General features: G+C 36.0%; 1 protein-coding gene across 2 annotated transcripts in view; it reads left to right on the top strand.

Annotated features, from left to right (window-relative positions):
* Nucleotides 1-17,841, top strand: part of DNAJC1 (DnaJ heat shock protein family (Hsp40) member C1) — a 123,790-nt gene that overhangs the window by 95,035 nt on the left and 10,914 nt on the right. For both annotated transcript variants that reach the window (XM_054695137.1, XM_037510694.2), the window contains exon 9: nucleotides 8,989-9,108. In XM_054695137.1, the coding sequence (XP_054551112.1) occupies nucleotides 8,989-9,108 (120 nt within the window). The remainder of the gene's footprint in view (nucleotides 1-8,988; nucleotides 9,109-17,841) is intronic.

The following is a 17,841-nucleotide window of genomic DNA, read 5'->3' as shown; positions in this document are numbered from 1 at the left end:
ATATGCATTAATATTTGCTTTATGTATTTTGGTGGTCCTATGTTAGGTGCACACAAATTAATAATTGTATGTCTTCTTGCTGTATTTAACCCTTTGTCATTACACACTGTTCATCTTTGTCTTTTTATTGCCTTTTGGTTTGAAGTCTGTTGTATCTGATATAAAGTATAGCAGTTCCTACATTTAAATTTTTTTCTGTTGGCTTGGAGTACCATTTTCCACCCTTTCATTTTAAGTCTGTTGTTTTTAATACTCGTAAGTGACTCTCTTATGGGTATCATATAACTTTTAAGGAACTATTGCTGTTTAAGGGCTTGCTGTTACTACTTTATCTTTGTTTTTTTGATTCTGTTTATTGCCTTCGTTTTTTGGTGAATTTTCTTTTTTTTTTTTTTTAATTAAGATAGAGATTCCACTACAGCATTTCTCGTAGTGGAGGTCTAGTGACAGCAAACTTCATCAGCTTTTGTTTGTTTGGAAAAACAACTTTATGTCTCCCTCATATCTGAAAGTCAAGAATATTCTGCAAAACTACCTCACAGCTTTTATCTTTGTTTTTTTTTTTAAAGATTTATTTATTTATTTATACAAGCACTGGGTACAGTCAGAAGCGCAGGAGGGTGAGAGAGTCCACCAGAGCCAGAGCGGGGAGCAGAGCAGGCAGAAGGACCAAGGTACACTGCTGAAGGGAGCAGCGGGCGGCAGGAGAGGTCTGCGCGCCATGTGGGACCCTCCTCTGGTGGCCGGGGAGCAGCCGGGGATGGAACCCGCGCTGCAAGGCTGCGGGCAGCTTCGCAACCCCGCGCTCAACCGCTGCGCCACCAGGGAGGCCCTATCTTTGAGTATTCTGAGTATTGTGGCACATTCTCCTGGCCTGTCGCATTTCTGCTGAGAAGTCTGATGGTAACTTGAAGGAAGTGCCTTTATCTTACATGCTTTTCCCCCTGGCCTCTTTTAATATTCTTTGCCTTTAACTAATATTTGATAGTTTCACTAATATATGTGTTAATGTAGGTATCTTTGCATTTAGATAACCAGGTGTTCTGTTAGCTTCATAGACTTGTATATTCAGGTTCTTCCCCAGCTTTGGGAAGTTCTCAGCTACTATTTCTTTGAATAAGTCCCTCTTTTCTCTTTACCTTCTGGGATATTCAGTATACTTATCTTGCCTTTCCTAATGAAGTCCACAAGTTCTCATCGTGTTTCTTCATTTATTTTTCTTCTACCTAGATATTTTCTGTTTTTTTTTTTTCCACTGTTGCTTTATTATTGCTTTATTATGTTTGTTCATGGAGATGACCCTCAATTCACGGACCATGAGACTCCACAATTCCTCCTCCTAACTATAGGCACATGCCCTCCAGGTGGAGGGTTACCTGATTAGATTCACCCCTTCTCAGGCATTCTTTAGGTATCCTTCACACAGCCCACCCCAGAGCCTCTGAGTGGCTATGTCATTTCTGAGTTTCTGTATTTCTGCTCACTAATTTTTTTCTTCCATTAAGCCTCTATTTCCATAGCTTTCTTTGGCACTCTTGAGGTCATCTGTTGCGTTCTTCACATTCTGAAACTTTGTTAGTTTCTTATTTATAGCTTCATTCTCTTCCTTCTCTTTAATTTTATTACTGAATGCATTGAATTTTTCTGAGTTTTATTCTAGCTCTTTAATGTTCTTCATGATAAATATTTTGAATTTTCTCTTAGGTCTTAAAGTTTGATCTCTTTAAATATGGTTTCTAGAAAGTTATTTTCTCCTCGTGATTTCATTATCTTGAAATTTCAAGTTGCCAATGCATATATTCCTCTGTATGAACATTTGGCTTACCTACCACCTTTTATTATCTGTTGCTTGTATTTAAAATCTAGAGAATCCATTACTGTCTGCCTCATAAGTGATTCAAAACTCAGAGTAACACTAGGCACCTAGAGCTGGATACAAGGTAGTAATTAGATGCTTATCTTTTTGTTTTCCAGTAGGTGGTGCTATCCCTTAATTTTTTGACTATTGATGACTGCTGTAGGCTCCACTGGCAACCCAGAAATGGTAGAAGAGCTGCCACTGTTCAGTGGAGAGGCGGGAGGGTCACAGCATAAGGAAGCCTAGTTGCTATTGAGGGCTTACTTGATGAGACCTTTCGTGTGTGTGGCCCACTGTTCTCTCTCCTCTCTAGCTTTTTGGGTCTGAGACTTAGTCTTCTGTCAGCTGTCTCTATTGCTCTCCTTACCTCCAACACATGTGGAGCACTACAGCTCTACCTCTTTGGGGTTCACGTGAGCCAAAGACATGGAACTCTACATCATTTCTATTCTCCCCTCCCCAGGGCCTCTGGTTGGACTAGCAACACACTTCTCCATCCCCACCCTTTCAGTCCTCCATCTTTGTGCATCTCTCTCAACCCACTTTCATTCACACAGATCAGACCTTGGAAGCATCCCTTCTAATGTTGTCTGTGTCAGTGCCTGAGCTTCATGGGATGCTTCAGCTATGTTGTAGGACCCTCTCAGTGTTGTTTTGTCTTGAATGGTTATTAAAGGAATGACCTATGTCACCATCTTGGTGATGTCACCTCCTCTTTTTTTTTTTTTTTTTTTTGTAGGTGGTAGTGCTTACTAGACATACTTCAGGGAGGTTTTTTCCTATACTGCTCATATTTTTTCCTCCAGACAGCCTGTAATCAGTGTAATAAGGATTAGGATCCTTCCCCTGACAGTAGTTGAAGTAACACCTTTGCTATGCCATGGGTCTTTTCCCCTATTACTCTGAAGATCAAGATCTTTTCTGCAACAAAGATGGAGGCAGCAGAAGTAGCAAAAGCATTTTGTAAGGTTCTGGCAGCCATCTGCCTTTAGGAGTTTATAGCTTTGTACACATTTCTTCTGCCATCTGAAAGCAGAACATTTCTTTTGGTATTCTTGGGTATGGGAACATTGTCACCTAAGTTTATATGGAAATTCTTTTGAGCATTCCCAGATCCAGAAATAACCTACCAAATGTAAAGTTCTACTTTCACAAGTTGGGATATCCTGCAATTCAACCCTTCAAATAATGACTGTTCTTCAAATAGGCACCACTATTCCTCCACTCAAGTACCACCCAGCGGACCTAATATCTTACTAGTTCTAAGACTTTTCCCCGAACCCTTTAAAGAATGGGGACCAACATCTGATTGAGATGTACAGCTAGGCTGTCATCAAATAAGTCTTTCCCCTGAGTCTAGCATCAGTCATGGCTCATGCTGGAATTTAAATACATTTCAGGCTAACACATAGATGAGTCTGGACTCAGACACAGGATCCAAGGCCACTTAAAGGAGTGAGACTTCAAAGCTATCACCAAACACCTGAAAATGGAGTCAGACTATTACAATATTACCATGAATGGGTGATTATAGTACATACTATCTAGGTTAGAATTTGCAAGTGTGTGACAGTTTTAAATATTACAACTTTTTCCATATGAAATCTTGTGGGAATTCTTGATAAATATGTCACCTTTGATCATATTTATCATTACTCCTTTCTAAATTACCACAAAAAAAAGAGAAAATACAAAGATATAACCCTTAGAAAAAAGATGAAACAATTATACCAGGCAGGAAATATTAATGAAATTTTAGAAGATGGAAAGCAATGGATAATTTGTAACTACTGCAGTCTTAGCTTTCCCTACTCTGTTTAGTCCTTGCAGCCAGGAGAAGCTGACTCATGTCACAGAAGCGGGAAAAGCTCAAGAAATGTGTGGGCTGGGACAGGAAAATTGGGTAAAAGACTGTGCACAGAATAGAACACTCCTCCAATTTGTTATTTAACAGTATTCTAAAAAAGGAATAAAAATGGGCCAAAACTTTATTGAAAAATAGCCTGAAGAGCAGCAATCAATCTAAGATTTCAATTTTGCAGACTTTGTGGAGTGACTCATTCAGCCTTTCTCAAACAGGGTTTCATAAGAATTATGCTCTAATGCTTTATGCATCTATTGTATGTAACAAGTAAACTTCTTTCCTACTCTGTGTACCATCCTTGGGAGAATTGAAAAAATGGCTCTCAAATAATTTTGTTTTTAGATTTAGTCAAGGAACCCCAGCTGAGAAAGGATACTCCCAAAATAGTAAATCAAAAACAGTATTCCTTTACTAAGAAAATTGTAGAGATTAGCACTATCATTAAATAGACTTCTGAGATTCTTACCACATCCTCATATCCATGTAGCTCAACTATTGGGTCTCTATGGTAAATTACTCCAAACTTAATTCGCTGTAGTACTGGACATGGTCATCTTGGATCACCTTTGTCCCTCCTCCTGATTTCGCTATTATCTTGTGAGGAGACTATTCTGGGATCTTTTCTCTCTTCCAGCTTTTAGTTCTCAGCACTGTTACTGCACTGGCTTACCCAAATCTTTGTTAAATAGCCCCTCTGTAAATAAACCCTTCTCAACAGACAAAATCACGAAAGCTACTAAAGGGGTTGCGGGGGAATCCTTCCATTAGCTTAACACATGGGTCAGAGTCAAGAGTAGAAGGACTGATGTGGTTTCATGTCTTTACCTCTCTGGTTTCATCTCCTCTGCTTGCTCCAGTTGCTTGCTTTGTTCCATCCATTCTGGTCATCTTGCTACCTCAAACATCAGACATGCTGTGACCTCGAGGCCTTTGCAACTTGCCATTTCTTATTCCTAGAATGATCTTCCTGTATTAATTATATTTTACTGTGTAATGAATCATCCCAACACTTTTGGCATAAAATATTTTTTTAAAGGAAAGGGTCAAACATTTTTGTCTCTTCAAGGAGAATTTATTTATTGCTGCTCCCCAAAAAGGAGGTACAAGGGAATTTGAACAATTTGCATTGTTTAAATTCTGTAGTAAAGGACCTCAAACTGCCTGTAGAAGCTGACTCAGCTTTAGTTAAGGACCAAGTTTAAAAATTATTTCCATCTGTTTCTGACCAATCTTTAGTCTTATTGTGCTTAAAAGGAATGTAGCTCACGTTACCTAGCATACTAACATGTTACCTAGCATATTAACATCACCCCAATTGGCTTATACTCTGTTCAAGTCTACGGATCACACACTTGGTGGTGGTGGCCCCAAGTTAAATTTCTAAACTTATCTTGCCACCACAGATAGATAACAAATTGGAGGTTGGTGCCAATTTACACACCACAGTTTAGAATACTGGTCCAGAAGGCAACTAAGCCATAGATAAGGAGGCATTCCTGGTCAGTTTGAAGTAATGATTGCTGCTCAAGAATGACATTAGAACAGTGGTTAGGATGAGTTACAAGCTTTTCTTCAAAAGAAAACTTTCCGGGCCTCCCTGGTGGCACAAGAGGTTAAGACGCAACCTATGGGACTGTCTGCAGCCCCTGCAGCACAAATTCAATCCCCTGCCAGGGAGCAACTCACATGGTGCATCAGACCTCTCCTGACTTGCCCGCTGCTCCCCTCAGCAGTGTACTTTGGTCAATCTGCCTGTTCTGTCCCCCACTCTTCTCTGGTGAATCCTCTCACCCCCCACGCCTCTGGCCTGTACCCCAGTTCTTGTATGCATAAATAAATCCTAAAAGAAAAGAAAGAAAACTTTCTCATCCTAAAAATACAAAGCCATTTAAGTTCATTTGTTTTTTATGTACCATTTTTCCACATATAGTCAAAGGCACTTAACTTTTATTTTTAATTAGATACAAAAATTGGATGGCTGAAGGCCAAATGCATATTCTAAAATACAAAATCAATACAGAGTATAGAATTAGGGGGAGCAGATTATTGGATATATCTGCACTAGGAGATATACACCTGGGTGATACTTTGTAAAGATACTATTTTCTTACGTAAAATTTCATAGAACTTATGAGTTGAGCTGAGTCTAAAAATAGTTGAATCCAAAAATGTAACTTTTATAATTATATAACTAATAATTAACAGGTCATTTCAATAGAAATATTATTCATTAAGAAGTTTCAATATCTATTAGTTAATAATAGATCTTTTGTTACCAAGTTTGAAAGTGCAGTACATACATTTTTATAAATTTTCAGTACCAAATAAATTGCATGATAGCTTATAATTAGCATTTTATGGTCTAATGCTCTGAGGGGGGGGGGGAGTATGTATAGGTTACTTTAATGTCCAACTCCTATTTCCCATGGATATAAGGATTTTCAAAGAGACCACATCTTTGAACATAATTGGTTTTATGACAGAAATCTATCACAAATGGACATTATTTGGGAATGCAACTTAAATTTTCATAGCAGCTCTTACTTTAGATATTTTTTCATCGTCACATAAAATATTGAATAATTTGAAAACTTACTTTTTATTTTGTATTCAGTATGGAGATTTATTCCCAGAGTGAGGCTTTTCTGATGCAAAATTGAAATGCTTGTGTAGTCACAACAGCTGTCCCCACACCATGTGGTATCTTCCATTACTTTACTGTAGAGATGAATTTTTGGCCCAGTGTCTCAGTAATATTGGACACACATGGTTTTAAGTGGCAAAGCCGTATGCTTATGCATTCATTTGACTTTCACAGCTACAGTTGGCTTCAGATTAGAACAAGAAGAATACATTCACACCATGACCACCCTCATGGCTGCTGTAGTAGCTGGATCACAGTAGGCTCTGTTGCTTCTAAAGACACAGCTAACTATTGCTGAGGAATTACACATACACCAAAGTGCCTTACAGCTGTAGGAGATAGAATAATGAATTGCTAAAAGGATTCTCTCAAAGATTGCAGATTATGGTCCTTGTTAGTTTCGACCTTATTTTTAAAATATTAATAAAAATCATGATCATGAAATAGCCATAAACTGAAAGACTTACAGCAATAGATGATTTTTTAGGATATCAGCCACAATATTTGATTTTATACTTTGCACATCTAGACCAAAAAAGCACTGCAGTTTTAGATTGCAGATTGATTTTTAATGTCCATTTTTCATATATGCAACGTACTTGTGGAAGTCAATCTAACTAGTTTGCTGTGCAAAACAGTGGTTTATATTACATTATAGACATTTTGTTTGAGGCAAAAATGTATAATTAATGCAGAAATAAGATGATTTGATTTAGTGTGAAATTGCATTGATATGGATATGGTTTGAATACTATGTCTCCACAGTGTTTAACTTAATGCTTTTCATGGTATGACTGTACTATAAGCTTACGTTTAAATTCTTTTACACTCTTGCATTTATAAAGCCAGTTGGTGTACTTATTGAAATTTCAGCTTTTTAAGCAATAAAAATAATTTCCTTGAAAATACAAGTATGTTCCTCATAATATCTGAACAATACTTTTTCCTGCCAAATAGAGTAAAAACAAATAAGCAAAAAGAAAGAAAAAGCCCTTAGTGTAAAATGTTTAATTATCTGATATGGAGAATTAGTATCTAATATTCACTAAATGTCAGAGAAATTCCGACCATACCCAATGTAGGTTACCTTTTTATATAAGTGAATTTATGCATGTATGGTAAGGGTTGGACTGATGAATATGTTGGAGGCTTTCAGCTTTTAGTGGATACAAAATAGAATGATTGATAAAATCCTCCCTACTATTGGCTATTATTTACTGACTCTTAAGTGGCAGGTTGTATTTATGCCAATTTATCTGCTTCAGGGAACATTCTTGATAGCAGAACAAAGTGAATAAAAGTAGTTTGCTTTGCAAATGAATGCAAATGGGAGAGCCTTTCGGAAAGCCCTTTAACAGGGGCAATGCACTTTGATTATGAGTGAAGCTGCCATTTGGACATGGTGAAAAGAGCACGCTTGAACCATTGATTGGGGGAGACAGTAAAAAGTCAGGAAGGGCTCCGTTAAGCTTGCAGTGAGGCAGGCGGATGTCAGTGTGGTTAGAGCACAGTGGGAGAATGACAGGGAGGATTAGTGTCAGGGAGAAGCTTTGCTGTAGCTGTGGAGATAGTCCCTGGGGTCACTCACCTCTGACTGTTGTTCTGTGCTGATGGTTCTGTAATGCAAACGGCCTGATGTATGCCCGTTCATTATCGGAAATGGTGATTAGAAAAGGTATTTGTCTCAAAGGTTTCTTTTTTTTCCTTTCTTTTTAATTAAAGTAAAATAAGGTAGGCTTCCTTCATCTTTCTTCTGACTCCTAAAGTATTATTGTTTAATACCAGAGTGGTTACTGTTCTGTAAAGAATAGTTTAGTATAAAATTTAATGTAAAAATGTAAATTGTAACGTGTTTGTTATTTGATATTTATTTTTCTTTGCTTAGCTGAGGGTTGGACCAGCTGGTAGTGCTGAATCAAATGCTGAGAATATGTTTACTCTTAAAATTTTTGCTTTTACAAAAAAAAAATTATAAGCTTTAAGGTATTTTATTATTCAGTTTAATGATTTGTTCAACTGTTTGAAGCTTCTCACCTCAAAAATGAAATGTTGACTTGCATGGATTTGATGGCTTAAGTCTTGATTTGCAAGAGTTTCTAATTTTCTGCTCTGAAATTTTGTAAAATGCTAGCATTTGATAAGTTAAATTTTTGGAAATGTTATTTTTAGAATAGAATGAACCGAAACATATCTGTATCATTTCTGATTCTAAAGTACTATATTCCCTTTGCTTACTTTAAAGTATAATTTTTCTTAAAACTTGAAGACCTTTATGGTTTAGTAACATGAGGCATTGGTAAACAGCAGTGACACAATACATTTTATAGGCTCTGAGAATGGGTCCTCACTTTAATGCAAAATTGAATTGTCCTTTCTTTTAATGTCTTCAAAAGCCTAGCTACACAATATTTCTGCTTTCTTATTTAGCATAGATAGAAAAATAAAGCTCGAGTATTGCACTCTAATGTTAAATATTCAATTCAAAACTTTATACTGTTAGATACTTTTTAAATTGTTTTTGCAGTAAATATATTGCAAATAATACGTTTCACAAGCTTATTAAATGTTTTAGCAAACATTCTCCCAATTATCCTTTTTTTTTTTTTCTTTAATGTTTTGCAGGCACCTGAATGGACAGAAGAGGACCTCAGCCAGCTGACAAGAAGTATGGTTAAGTTCCCTGGAGGGACCCCAGGTCGATGGGAAAAGATTGCCCACGAATTGGGTCGATCAGTGACAGATGTGAGTTCACTCAGATTTGCATTGTATGGAGAGTGACAAACCAGAACAAGCTAACTATGTAGAGGCAGACATAGATGGGTCCGACATTATCTTTGGAAAAAGGCTACAATCCTTTTAGGACCTGGAAGTGAACCATTAACGAAATAAGCAAGAAGCAGATGTCAGCCAGCTCCCTGGTCCACAATTAACAGCTGTGTGAGGAATTCTAATGTTTAGAGACTTAAAATACTGTAACCTAATCACAGAAAAACAATGCTAGTTTTTGTGTTTATTGTCCCTTTAACTGTGGAAAATAGTTCTCAGGTTGATCAGAATTAGAGAAGTTGTATTTCAGCTGGATCTTTTTAATGTTGAATATAAATATTTAGACAGGTGGTTTGCATTAGTTAAAAGAGCATTATTTCTATGTTTTTATCTCAAGGATGATACCTACCATCTACTTTGACAAGTTTTTTAATGAAAAAATATATATGTTATAAAACATTCAAACACAAAAACTACTAGCATTGTAATGCTAACATTTCTCGATAATTAAGTTAGAGTAGGCTGAGTCCTTAACATTCAGAAGACAAAATGTTTACAGGCAAAGTTTTTGACTTAGCACTTTGGGTGCTTTTAGTCAGAAAATTTAAGGCAGAGAATCTTATAAAAACACCTACCACAATACCTAAGATGTAATATTCAGTAAATGTTTACTTGAAATTGAGAGAAATTTTTATTTTCATGAGTATAATCTATTTTTATAAATGACAGTAAATATCCTTTACTAAATAAATTCTATAGATAAAATATTTAAGGGGTTACTGAAAAGATACAAATTTCCTTTTCAATTTTGTTAGTATACTTTAGTCTTTTCTAACAATGAAAAAAATATCTTGCAAAATGATTCATAGATATAACTACCAAAGGAAAAAACCACTTGTTACATAAATGATTAATTTTTCTTAATGAACTACAGGAAATATTAGTGTCAGTGTTTAAATTACACATGAATATTTTTATTATATAGATCTTTTTAAATTCACATTTAAAAGACTACTGTTTATTCCCCAGAACTTCTTTTCTGCTAAGAATGCCACTGGGACATGTTTATCATCCTAAGGTTGTTCACAAAGATAAATAACTTAGTACTATGTAATTATTATTAATATCATGAATAAAAATTGCCAAAATAGTTTTTAGAAAGTTGTGAGACCAAAAAGGTCCCAAAACTCTAGTTCAGGTACATAATGAAAAAGAACAGTTCATTTAGTGTCTTTTTTAAAAACAGCACTGACTTTAACTTTTTGTTACAATGTCCAAGGCAGATGGGAATTTAGTAGAGCAATATTTTAAGTTAATTTGTCTGTATTTCTGAGAAAGTTTAAATGCTGAGAATATACATGATGCAACCAACTCAACCTTGAGATGGCTAGTTAGTATTATATATCTAGAAAATCTATCCATAATTTACAATAATAGTAGGCAAATACATCTTTTCAGACTTTTGCAAATTTATCCCATATGTGTCAGTCTCTTTTCCTCTAGGCTTAACCCCAGAGAGACTGATTTCATATCTGTAATAGATATTTTTTTCCTTTTATGATGGAAGTAGCAAACATGACTGCGATTTTTTTCCTTTGAGTATAAATTACATTTTCATATTTTCTAAAGTATATTGGTAATATTTTGTAAACTGAAACTTTTTTGGCACTGAAAGATGACATTGCAGCTTTTCTTCTATATGGATAGATTAAATAGATAACAGATTCACACTATATTTTCATTCTGTGAGCATCGTCTCCATAGCTGGACTATAATTTCATTTCAATTGCTTATACAGAGAAACATACATATAAACTGTAGATCACTCTAAAAGAACAGGTATTTGAAGACTCAGAATAACTGTTTTTCTAGTGAACACAGTGAATAATATTGAAGCAGTTGAAATGGGCTCAACTATGACAGTGCCCTTAGTAGAATGTCAAGTTAATCACACTTTAGAAGATCACTTAGACTTCTTTTTGGCTTATGGTATTAGATTTATTTTCATTAAGCATTTGATTATGAAAAGAAACCAAGTTCAGTTTGCTGTTATCAAAACCTCTGCATAGTGACCTGCTACAACCTCTTCCAGTTCGCTCTCTGGCTTTGCATTTCTGTTCTTTGACCCATTTTTCTTACTAAATTTGTAGCTTCAGGCTTCGTTCTCTTTCCTTGGAGAAACAATTGTCCTTTTGGAAGGAAGGGTGAGTGGATCTATACATTATTTGAGCTAACAGTGAAAACCCATTTTATTCCTCAATTAAGAAAGGAGTTGTGTTTTGATTTCATCATTAACAAGTTATATTGCTAAATTCCACTCTGGATAAATGCAAGCAATGTTACTAACCTTGGAAAAATTAATGCAAAAGTGTGTTTTAACTCAGGTATACATAAATACCTGAGTATTTATTGTTTAAAAAAATCTGCATTATTATAAACATTTTAAATATTAAAATATGCTTTTCGGCAAATAATTTTGGTAACCACAAAGTTCACTCAAATTTTAAAAACAACAGAGGAAAGAAAAACTGTCCGGCCTGTGAAACCAACTTTAATGTGATTATTAACTGCAGGTTTTCTAAATTAAGGTCAGAGAGCCTCAGATTTCTTGCCTGTGAAGTAATAGCTTTCTCTTGCCTGAAAGTATGTAAACCGATTCTGCTTCTCTCCCTGGTCACTAATCTCTTGCATTCTGGTCATGATAACAGACTGATTGGAGATTTTCTGCCTGCTTGAGAAAGGCCCAGGTAGGCAGCAAAACAAAAGACAGGTGGATAGATTTAAGCACTTTCATAATTAGCTTAGAATCTCAGTGAGAGGTTAAAAGTTTGTAGTTAGATAAGTGTTTGCATTTGTGAGTGAAAAGGAAGAGGGAAAATAATAAAATTCAAATTTTATGTCACCACAACTAGAGAGGAGATACCTATCAGGGAATTTATACTGTTATTTCAGTTGTTTCAAACCTATATTTGAAATGTTTTATTAGTAAACTAAATGTATACTAATTATTTTGGGATGTTATTGCTATTACTTTTAGAGTTAGCCTAGTCATACACAAATTGTAAATATGACAAGGCTCACCCTTGTGGTTTTCTCTCATCGCTGCTGCCCGCTTGCCAAACTTCCTGCCATCGCGCTTTTCATCTGTGCCTGATCTCATGCTCCTTCCTTCCCTTCAGTGATATTTCAATTTTAGAAAAGAATGGGTCCTTTATTCTCATTCTCCTCATTAGACAAGCCACTAGCTAATATAATAACCAATTTTAACCAGATATCGTATAGAGTAACAGCGATTGGTGTAGATTTTTTTTTTTTGCTAATTTCAGTATTGGTGATATGAAGAAATTAAGCTTGGGAAGTTTTCCTCCATTTACCTCTTCCAATTCTCATTTATTACAGCTGTGTTCAGGAACAGATGTGGAATTTTAACAATGGATTTTCAATAGATCTTGAAATGATCCAATAATTTTCCTCATGTGACCCCTAATGAACATAAATATATTTTCAAGGTCCTTTTTATTTCTAAGATAAACTTTCTTTGGTCACATTAGTATTTTAATAAACAAGTGGATTTGATATACTGATAATTTATTTAGGATTCTTGCATTTTGGAGTTGGAAATACTATTACTATTCATTTATATGGTAAGAAAATTTTTAGTATTCTCAGACTCCAAAAATAACCTACCAAATAGAACTATTCTACTTTTTGATAGTGAGGGAAATTTGTACCCAGTCTTCTAGCATCTAGAGTCAAGAAAATATTGAATCATAAAATCCAAAGAAAAAGGAAAGGATGGTATGAGAAAACTCAATAAATGAAACAGAATGATTGAAAATTATCAGTAATATCTCCTAGGGAGCAGAATAAAAAGATAACTTTAAAATATTGTAGAGTAGAAAAATACTGGGACTCAGTCCCCACTGGTTCCCTGGCCACAAAGGTTCCAAAGCCAGCACTTGACCTGACCCAGGACTCAGAGGAAGATGACCAGGAAGTGCTGGCAGCTGTGTTTGGACTCAGTCACTTATAAGATTAAAATAAATTTGGGTGATGATTTTTCTGAATAAACAGCTTTTTTATTTGAGGCACACCCTTTTGAAGATTGAGACCATGGAGTTTTATCTTTGAAGACAAAGGAACTCTTTGTGAAAGTCTGTGTTTTATATAGCAAAAATATGAATTCTGAGAATTCTCTAAAGGACTTATACAACATACTAGATGTTGGTGGAAGTATTTACATCCAGTCGGCTTGAAGACGCTCAAGTGGCCCTTACCACTGAGGAAACAAGATGGCAATTCATTATGGGAAATTGCAAAAAAAAAAAAAAAAAAAAAATGAGTGTTGTTGATAATATGCAGCTAAAACAGGTTTCTTTAAATATGGATTTTGTGAAATGAATATCTAGTTTTCTTACCCAACAAAACAGTGGATTTAATACTTTAGAGACTTTTTGTATCATTAGTGCAAGTACATTTTTGACATTTGCAGTTTGATTTTATTAGTATGACCTTGTGGGATGTTAAAATTAATTAAATTTCTATTTAAATTTCTATCTCCCCAGAAATAAACTCACTTATATAGAACTCATTTCAACAAAGTAGCCCATAACATATATACTATGGGAAAGAACACTTTTTTCAGCAAATATTGAAGTGCTCACTTCAGCAGCACATATACTAAAATTTGAATATGGAGAAAATTGATATGACCCTCCTGCAGTAATGATTCAGTTTTATAAAATATCAAGATTAAAGACTTGAACAAAAAACCTGAAACCATAAACTTGTGGAAGAAAAATTGATAAGCTCCTTGATATTGGTCTTGGCAATGATGTTTTAGACTACATCAAACAAAACTTCTGCAAAGAAAAACCATCAACAAAGTGATAACACAACTACAGAATGGGAGAAAATATTGCAAGCCATATATTCAATAAGGGGTTAATATGTACACACACATCACCCCAATTAAATAAGCAAAAGATCTAAATAGACATTTTCCTAAGACATACAAATAGCCAACAGGTCCATGAAAAAGTGCTCAGCATCACTAATCAGAGAAAAGCAAATGAAAACCACAATGAGATAGTAGTCATCTTAATACCTTTGAGGTGCTATCAAAAAGGTGAGATAATAAATGCCTGCAGATACGTGGAGAAGAGAGACCCCTTGAACACTGTTGGTGGGAATGTAAACTGGCACAGCCTCTGTGAGGAATAAAACTACCATGTGTCCTAACAATTATACCTCTAGGTATATATCCAAAGGAAACAATCATTATCTCAAAAAGGTATCTATATTCCCATGTTGATAAAAGTATTATTCACAATAGCTAAATCATAGGGAAAAAACCCAAGTCAGTGGATGAATAAAATGTAGTGTGTATATACTATGGGATATTATTCAACCCCCCTCAAAAAAAAAATCAAGCTCCCAGTAAAGATTGTGGCAAATTGGTTGCCACACACTAGAGGAAACAGAAGTTGGTAAAAGAGTACAATTATAAGATGAATAAAGTCTCAGGATCTAATGTATAACATGGTGACTGCAGTTGATGACTATTGCAGAAATGAAATTTCCTAAAAGAGCAGAATTTTACATTTTCTTGCCCAAGAAATGTATACATTTATTAACTGTCTCTATGGGGGAATCCTCTCACAATGTATACATGTCAGATTATCACATTATACACTTAAATATGTTTTCAATGACATCTTTAAAAAAAAAAAGTGCATTGGCACCCATGTCATTTAAGTCATCTAGAACTATAGTAAAGAAATAGATTTGTCAGTGTGCTTTTTACTAGGCCACTGTTTATTTGAAATGTCTTAATCTGCCTAGAATCATAAATTATCTGCTGAAAATCCCAAACTTAACCCCAATACTGAAATGCAGGCTCTCTTCTGAGACAAAAACTAATGAAGAGAAATTCTAATAAAAAAGGCTTACTTGCATTTATTATGCACCCATCATATGGTATCAGGAGACACAGGCTTGGTAAACAGACTAGAATATTAAAGTAAGGTGCAGACCATATGGAATTAGAAAACTGACCAATTGTCCTTTGCTGCTTTGTTCAAAGTTAACTTTAAGTTGAAGGAAGAGATGACTCGAAGATGACTATAGTGACATCCTGTTAGTTTCATAGTTTGATATTGAGGATCTAAAGAATTCAGGTTATAACTGCTATTTGTGGTGTATAGTAGACAGGCCAGATTGTGGTATATACTATATGCTCTCTCAGTACAAGGGATCACTAACCAGGCAATTCTCAAACCAAATCATGGATAATAACTTCTCTGGGAGAATCCCTCCTATATCAGAACAAATATAAAATACTGAAAACAGAAATTGTTCCTTCAAAGGATCCACAATATGATTGTATTCACATATATATGTGTGTGTGTGCGTGTATGGAGAGTAGAGGGCCACAGCCAAAACTAACCAGTGTACCATAGGCTGCCAGTACAGCCCACTGTGCTATCCTGACACAGCAGGTGGTTGGTGCACCTACAAAGGATGAACTTTGGGCATCTAGCTTGGGCATCAAGCTGCTTCTGGACTCCAGATGGCACCAACATAAAAACAAACCTTCAGGACTTGGATGGGTAGTAGAGTTACCAGAACATTGAAGCAAATACATAGAATCAGACAAAATGTGGCAACACAAAAAATGTCCCAAATGGGAGAGTAAAACAAAATTCTGGGAAACAAAGGACCCTAACAATGAAGATTAGCACTACTTAGGAATTCAAAAATGGTTATAAAAATGCTCACTGATCTCAGGAGAATAATGGGTGAACTAGAATGTTTAAGAAAGACTGAAACAAATTGTAGGGCTGAAGAATACAAAGAGACTTTTTAAAAAATACAGTAGAGGGGTCAGTAGCAAACTAGATGAAACAAAGGAGCAAAAAAAAGTGAATTGGAAGACAGCAATAGAACTCACCCAGGCAGAAAAAAGAATTTTTATAGAGGCATGCTTTTATTTATTTGTTTGCTGGTTTGTTTGTTTGTTTTTGTTTATACATGCACTGGGTACAGTCAGAAGCGCGGGAGGGTGAGAGAATTCACCAGAGCCAGAGCGGGGAGCAGAGCAGGCAGAAGGACCGAAGTACACTGCTGAGGGGAGCAGCGGGCGGCAGGAGAGGTCTGCACGCCATGTGGGACCCTCCTCTGGTGGCCGGGGAGCAGCCGGGGATCGAACCGGCGCCGCAGAGGCTGCGGGCAGCTTCGCAACCCAGCGCTCAACCGCTGCGCCACCGGGGAGGCCCAAGAATTTTTAAAAGTAGAAATATAGTACTTGTATTATTTCCAGGAGGAGGAACAAAAGAGAAAATTTGAGGAAATAATCACTCTAAAGTTCCCTACTCTGGGGAAGGAAGCAGACATCCAGGTAATAAAAAACCCACAGTGTTCCAAATAAGAGGAATTCAAAGAGATCTAAACCAAGGTAAATTATAATAAAAATGGTAAAAGTTAAGAAGAGGGTCTTTAAAACCAGCAAGAGAAAACATGTCACATGAAAGGGAAACTGCATAAGGCTATCAGCAGATTTTCAACAGAAACTTTGTGGACTAGAAGAGAATGGCATGTCATACCCAGTGCTGAATGGGAAAAAATTCCACCAAGAATTCTCCCTAGCAAGGTTTTCATTCAGAATTGAAGCCAAGAGTTTTCTAGACAAGCAAAAGCTAACAAAGTTTATCACCACTAAACTGGCAATGCAAGAAATGTTAGTGGAATTTCTCAAAACTAAAAAGGCCTGAGATAAAAACAAGAAAACATAGAAGGTGGAAAAAACTCACAGGAAAAGGTAAATTCACAGTAAAAGTAGTGGGTCAAACACCTATAAACAAAAATAAAGAATAAAAGACAAGAATAGTAAAATAAATGCCACAACAATTAGATATAACAAAGTTGTAAAATCACATCAAAAATATAACATGAGGGGAGGTAAATGTACACAGTTTTTGAATATGTTCAAATACAAGTAGCTGTCAACTCATAGAATAAGATATATCTGAGCCTCACCATAGCCACAATGCAGAAACTTACAAACACACAAAAGAAAATGAAAGATATGCCAATAAAGAAAACCATCAAGCCTGAAGGGAAGGCAAAAAAGAAAAAATTTATGAAAATGAGCAAAAACAGTTAACAAATGGCAATAAATAATACCTATCAAATATCACCTTAAATGTAAATAGATTAAAATCTCCAATCAAATGACAGAGTATATGCACACTTATATTCATTGAAGTACTCTATACTAGCCAAGTTAAAGAAACAACCTAAGAAGATGTGTTATACTTGCATATGGGAATACTACTACTTAACTATTAAAAAGATGAACTCTTGGGCCTCCCCGGTGGCGCAGCGGTTGAGCGCTGGGTTGCGAAGCTGCCGGCCACCTCTGCGGCGCAGCGGTTCGATCCCCGGCTGCTCCCCGGCCACCGGCCACCGGAGGAGGGTCCCACATGGCGCGCAGACCTCTCCTGCCGCCCGCTGCTCCCCTCAGCAGTGTACTTCAGTCCTTCTGCCTGCTCTGCTCCCCGCTCTGGCTCTGGTGAATTCTCTCGCCCTCCCGCGCTTCTGACTGTACCCAGTGCATGTATAAACAAAACAAACAAACAAACAAATAAATAAATAAATAAAAACATGCCTCTATAAATTAAAAAAAAAAAATGTGTTAAAAAAATAAAT

Source organism: Talpa occidentalis, unplaced genomic scaffold, assembly GCF_014898055.3.
Source record: "Talpa occidentalis isolate TD23 unplaced genomic scaffold, MPIMG_talOcc4v2.1 talOcc4.14, whole genome shotgun sequence".
In the NCBI taxonomy this organism is placed as follows: domain Eukaryota; kingdom Metazoa; phylum Chordata; class Mammalia; order Eulipotyphla; family Talpidae; genus Talpa; species Talpa occidentalis.
This window is presented reverse-complemented; position numbering and strand designations above follow the sequence as displayed.